The sequence below is a fragment of the Corvus brachyrhynchos genome, unplaced genomic scaffold (assembly GCF_000691975.1).
Source record: "Corvus brachyrhynchos isolate BGI_N302 unplaced genomic scaffold, ASM69197v1 scaffold671, whole genome shotgun sequence".
Taxonomy (NCBI): domain Eukaryota; kingdom Metazoa; phylum Chordata; class Aves; order Passeriformes; family Corvidae; genus Corvus; species Corvus brachyrhynchos.
In genome coordinates this window covers 652,923-659,367 of record NW_008236441.1, presented here as the reverse complement: position 1 = coordinate 659,367, position 6,445 = coordinate 652,923, and the positions used below count along the sequence as shown (strand labels likewise).

General features: G+C 46.0%; 1 protein-coding gene across 1 annotated transcript in view; it reads right to left on the bottom strand.

The window, feature by feature from the left end:
* The window catches only part of ABCA12 (ATP binding cassette subfamily A member 12), a 51,998-nt gene extending 45,557 nt beyond the window's left edge, over positions 1-6,441 (bottom strand). The window contains exons 1-7 of the mRNA XM_017747130.1: positions 5,318-6,441; positions 4,585-4,700; positions 3,897-4,003; positions 2,201-2,454; positions 1,975-2,087; positions 1,412-1,536; positions 427-600 (exon numbers count right to left, since the gene is read on the bottom strand). Of these exons, the coding sequence (XP_017602619.1) occupies positions 427-600; positions 1,412-1,536; positions 1,975-2,087; positions 2,201-2,454; positions 3,897-4,003; positions 4,585-4,700; positions 5,318-6,441 (2,013 nt within the window). The remainder of the gene's footprint in view (positions 1-426; positions 601-1,411; positions 1,537-1,974; positions 2,088-2,200; positions 2,455-3,896; positions 4,004-4,584; positions 4,701-5,317) is intronic.
* Positions 6,442-6,445: the final 4 nt, after the last annotated feature.

Sequence of the window (6,445 nt, the reverse complement as noted above, 5' to 3'; positions counted from 1 at the left end):
GGAAATTTGAATCATTTAATAACTTTGTATTTCCAGATAGATAGGGAAATGGTATTTTACAGGACTTTTTCCAGGGCTTCCCTTTTCAAGCAATCAAAAAATTTAGCTCAGTACCTTATTTTTGGGTCAGCTGGGAGTGTTCAAGAGGTTGTGACAGCACATAAAGGATACTAGCAGATAGGGAGGCATTTAGAGTAGGCCCAGTGCCTTTAAATGAGGTTTGCTGCTTAACACCAGCTGGGATTCTCATTTATATCCACACTGTCACAGCATGGATATGCAGTAAAAATTGCTGCATGAGCAAAGCCTGATCTTTGGCTTGTGTAAATCAGTGTAGCTTCTGGCCACTGCAATGATATTTTATGACCTTTCAGCCACTGCGTGCAGCAAAGAATGTAGAAGCCACTCTAAAAATCCAGCACTAACCTTGTACAAGAAATTGTAGATGTCCAAGTGTCTCAACAGGGTGACCCCAAGGATGTAGGTGCTGCGAGTCCTCTCTGGCAGAGGGAGGCTGCACAGCTCCCGCGCCACCGCTCGCAGCTGCAGGTCAGCGGGACGGGCGCTGCAGGACTCCAGCTGCAGCACCTGAGAGATGAGCTGGGCGTGCACCAAGGGAAGAGAGATTTGTTAGGGGTGCACTGCACGCTCCACCACGTGTGGATCAATCTTGCCTTGCTGTTGTTCCTTCCACACCGCCATATTTCAACCACCCAAGAAACAGAAAATGCCTGCCCATTACTCCCACTCCCAGGGACAAATCCTAAGGACTATGTTTTACTACCCAGCTTGCACAGTAGTAAAAGCTTTTATGGCTTCAATTTCTCATTGACCGATGCATGTGAAGTTTGGAAAAGAGTATGCTCTTTGGGGCCCAGTCCAGACAAGATGGCTAGGAGGGGGAAAGCACCTGGAGCTCTGCTCACAGGAGCAGGAGGCTGAGAAAGGGAAGCTCATCTCTCATTCTGGGAGATGATTCTGGACCCTGAGTGCTCTCACAAGTTGTGCTTACAAATGTACTTTTCCTCCTGGACTGGGACAACTTCTCAGTGACCAGGATCTGACTGAAGACCCTGCTCAGCCCCCATCAGTGTGTCCCAGAGAGCCATGCCCTGCTCCAGATCCCTCTCCAGGCAGTGCCTGGCTGCCAACCAGCTGCCAGTAGCAGCCAAAGGGTGGCTGGTCTATGGCTCCTGGTCTCCAGTGGCTGGGCTGACATCAGTGATGCTCCTGCTGCATTCCTGGTGGTTATTCCAATCCATAACATGCTCTGCTGTCTCTCCCTGTGGGGTCATCTGTGCTGTCACACACCCAGTGATCTGCTCAGCTGCATTCACTAACAAACACTGGCTTTAATGGTCTGAGCAGTAGAAAGCAACAAGATATCCCAACAGGATAACAGCAAACTTACCTGACTGCTGTTTTCTGGGAAAGATGCTTCCAGAAGAGCATCAATGCTGGCTGTGGACATTCCTGTTGTGTTTTTGAGGTCCTCTTTGAGCTGGTCCACATTTTTAAACACATCTCTTAACTTTTCTGTAACAAACAGTCAAAGAGCAATTGATGTAATGGCTTTCTCCAGACACACAGCAGATCTCAAGCACACAGAGAAGACTTTATGTGAAGTATGGAAGTGTGGTACCTCACCGCTGATAAGAAAAATTCCAACAAAAACTTGGAACATACAGTCACTATTTCCTAGGTTTTACAGTCTGGCTTGTGGGCTATCACGTCTCAGGATAGCAAAATTTGCTCAGATTGAAAGACTTGGTGCTTTCTTTGTGAAGAAAACAAAGGGTGGTCTTGAACAGGCTCTAGAAGCACCCCAGATAAAGGATCCCAAGGTCATGGTGTATGGTTATTCCATTAATATCACTTCTTCCTGGCAGCTAGGCAATTCTTGGGATTGCCAGCAGAAAGTGTGGTACCAGTGGTGATGTTTACCGACATCATAAAGAAAATAGAGAAGAGTACCTTGCTTGCTTGAGTCTGTTAAACTCTCAGTGATGTTCAACATGGAATTCAAAGTAGCCATATACTGAGGAATCTCTTGAAAGAAAGCAATTTCTGGTACATTTTCTTGAAGCCTGAATTGGAAAAATAGAACAACAAACAAAACTGAGAATATAAAGAGAAAGCAAAAGTCATTTCATAACCAGAACACCAAAAGAGTCTAACTCTAACAGAGGGAGAGCCTCACCACTTCAGCTGTGCCTGGATGCCTGTGGCATCCCCAATGAGTACATTTTGGAGCTCCTGGGAGATCCTCCTGTGATTCAGTACGTTGGTCACAAGTTGGCTGCTCAGCTCAGCAGCACGGAGGAGCTGCTCCTGAGACTGGCCTCGCTCGCACAGCTCCCCAAAGGGAACCTCAGGGAGGTGGCAGAGGTGCTGGATTGACTTGAAGCTCTTGTAGTCACACAGAAGTGCTGTCAGACCCCGGAGGCGAGAGATCTTCAAAGGACATTTTGAAAAAAGGAAGACAAATGCACAAACACCAGGGTTTGAGGTTAGATGACGGAATTACAAAAGGCAAGCTTTGAAGAGTCTAACTGTCCCTTTCTGTTTCTCCTTAGGACTAAGATTTTAAAATATATATATATATATATTTAGTTCATTCAAAAGGTCTCCAAAAGAACAGCTTGTAACAATCATTATGTGACCTTCTGGCAGACCTGGGTGGATCTAAAAACCTTGGAATCCTTAACATATCATTTCCCCTGCCCAACACACACAGACAGCAATACTCCATTGGACTTGCCTGTTTACTCATTAATCTTCCCAGAGACCAAATAAATCTACCTTGCACAACAAGTTTAGCCTTTCAAATACCACCTGGTCATCTACTGCAGCACAGGAAAGAGACTTGGCCAGAACTCAGAGCTTCCTCATCTGCCAACCCATGTAAAATTATAGTCCTTTGCTACCGTGGGCTTCCCTCTTGTCTGACATCATTATTTACATTATCAGGCTCTTATGGGAAGAATTATTTTCAGGTTTATGCCTCTAAGTACCTGTCACACTGAGGCTCGTCATATTATTGTTACAGATATATTACACAGCAACAACATTGCATACTGCTGTATTTTTCTAAAAGGACTTTTAAATGCTATTTCTCATATGGAGCAATAGTCTAAAGTATATGCATGCTATTAGTGCAGTCATGAATGCATGGGCTAAGAAGCATTTTATTCAAACGAGGCATTGCCAAACCCAAAGCCGGGGAGGGAACTCAGGGAATCAATACTGGTGCTTAATCTCAGAAGCCATTCTGGTGTTGTGAGACATCTGGGGCTAGGGGAGCATGTGGGGACTTGACTCCAGCCCTGCTGGTGTTGGTAGAGCTCCTTAGGCACAGCAGTAACCCAGTTAGTCATGCTTCCAACTGCCAATCAGGAATTCACAATTCCGTGGATTTTCAGCAGGGCAGAGGCATCTAATCCCTATCTGTGCCTTCGAGAACTCCTCCCTACCTCCTCCTCAAGTGAAGCTGAGGCATCCCAGAATGATCTCAGCTCTGCAAGGTGCTTCAGCAAGTCTCAATGTACTGAACTTCAAAACTACTGGTGCACTGAGGAATATGCTGCTACTGGCCATCTCTGCAGTGCTCATCCTTCTGGGATGGCTGGTGGAAAACAGAGCCATCCTATCCAGCACACAGGAGGACAGGAACACCTCTACCTCCTCCAAAAAACGGGTGCACACTCAGTAGGGACAGATAAAAGAACAAGTTCCTCAACCCAGTTTACAGGTGACCTTCAAATACAGGCAGCAGGCAGAACACAGAGTTTCAGTCCTAGTTTTTATCAGCTGTTCTTTTAAGAAAACTTTTTTCCATTGCACATTCATGTATCACTGCGGGATGTCCTTCAAGTCAGCATTTTAAGCAGACTCACTTTTAGCTTCAGGAGCTCTGGTATGGATGAATGTTCCTCAGAGGTATTATTTTGCATAAAAGAGTTCTTTTTCAGATGAGTTTGCTTCAAAAGCAGTGTGATGTTTTCTGTGCAGGGGAAAAAAACAATAGTTATTCCAGACAAAAATGCCAGAAACTTCACAGATGGGAATATCAGCACTTTTATTCTGAGGCCAACTGATCATTGCTACTTTCCACCAAACTCCCATGGCTGAGGACCTCTGAAATCACAGATCACAGCCTAGGTTGTAATCCGGACTGTAATGAATCCAGTTCAAGTAGGTGCTCTGCTCCTAGTGAAATCCACCCCATCCTGGTAACAGGTAAAACCTCTCAGGTGTTACAATAAGCACAAATGATGAATATCTATGTGAAATACCATGTTAACTCTCAGGAATAATTTGTAAGATTGCTTTGTCTGAGTGTCAGCAACCTGTCATCACACAGAGAGGAGGAGATGTGCCTTCTGGAGAGACTGGGATGGAAACTTAAAATCGCAGTGTGACATAACTCAAACAAAACCCGAGTCTGGCTTCCCCAGGTCTCACAGCTCCCGTTAATTGCCAGCAGACAAAGCCACGTAGCACCATTCCTTCACACCATTAGACAAAAAACAGGCAGGACACGTTCCAGCTGAGGCCTCTCAGCATTAATGAAATCATGATCACCTGTCAATTCCCCGTCTCCAGCTTCTGTGGCATTTATTAAACACATCAGGTAAGGGTTATAGCTGTTATTCGCTGTCACCTGCAAGATGGTGTTTTCAAATTCTAAAAACAGAAATCTGAAAAAGAAGATAGGAATTTAAATCAGCTTCTCTTTCAAAAACAAGGTATATTAGTGAGCAACATGTCAGCTGTGGATGCTGTTCCTTGGCAGAGTAAATAAGAATTCCAGATGAAAGCCACCTCTCCTAAGTGGGTACCCTCCCAGTTTTATACCATCAGGTCTTTTTGCTGTTATTTCCCAAAGCTGTCATTCGCTCTCAAAATAAGAAAACACACTTGAAAGGTTCACATCTATGTGATGGATGCATTATATAGATGGAAAGGCACACCTAGGAGAGACCAAGGACCAAAAATTAGAGAGTCATCCCACAAAAGAAGGGTTTCCAAAGAGCCTACCACTGGTGGTAAGACTCCTTCAGGACTCTGATCTGCTGTGAATTGGTATGTGCCAACACACAAAATATTTTGAAAGTCTGACTTTTAGCTGTATGTTCAGCTCAAGGAGAAGTTTCCTCTTCCTCAATTTAACCCATATTATACCTCGTGTCCTAAATTATGGTGATTGCAGGCTTAGGTTGTTCCCCTGGAAGAGAATTCCATACTTCTCATGCCAGAATAAGAGCAGTGGTCACAATCCATCCATGGAATTGCACTACCCAAAACCCAAACTCACCGTGTGATCAAGCTGGTTGGGGACAGAGTGTGGTCACTCCGAGTCCAAGGCAGGGTCTTGTTGTAAAGGGTTTCTGCCACGACAATGAAGTGATGAGCAACGATATCAATCACACTGTCAAAACTGGTTGTGTTGGAGAGAAAAGCTGAGCTGGAACTTATATTGAATTCGTTTAGCAGGCCAGAGATGTTCAGGCCCTTGAGAATGTAGAGGGTGGCTTCTGTGATTTCTAGAGCTGACAGATTGCTGGCAGAGTCGCTTGCCGCTGCTTCCAACAGCCTTGCAAGGGAAGCTCCTTTGGCTGGATTCCTTTTGGTGCTGAGGAAGCTGTCAAACACATCCCAGACACTTGTGTAGTAACTCCCTTTAGCGAGGTTGAAGGTGCTGTGGAGTCTCTGCAGCAGGTTGTGGAGCTCATCCTGTGCCACACTGGAGAGCACGGACAGGTTATTCCAGTCTGCTGAGCTGTCAGAGACATTCAGGGAGCTCAGCACTGTGTCATTCAGCAGGGCAGGAAGGAGCACCTTCAAAAGCTGGGATGGGAGCACATCACCCACATCCTGGGCTGGGATGGGGCACGAAGCATCACCCTGCACCAGCCCCTCCGTGGCTGCACTCAGAGCTCTTGCCTTCTCCTGGAGCCAGGAGTTTCCCAGCTCGGAGACAAGGTTTAACTTGGAAAGGAAACTCAGAGAAAAATGCAGAGCTCGGGTGAGGCACGACAGCTCCTTGAAAAAGCGCTCCCTGCTGTTCTTGTAGGCAGCAGCAAACTCTGGGGACAGTTCCAGGTTGGTTATGGCCAGCTGGAACACCCTGGCAAAGGTGTCATTGCTCCCTGTCCCACCCTCCACACCCAAGGAATCCAAGAGGGGCTTGCAGGGGCTCCTGGCTGAGGACTCCCTTAGAGTGGCATTTTCAAACAGCACCTCAAGGGCTACGTGGAGCACATCCTCAAAGGAGCAATTCTGGAGTGTCCTAAAGCCATTGCTGCTGTTCTCAAGGAAAGGACCCAAGGCTAAATGCAGGAACTCCCAAATTTTTGCCTGTAGTGAGGTATTGTGCTGTGAGGGAAACTGGCTGAACTCCTGCAGCAGGAAATGAGAGAAATTATAGACAACATCCATTTTT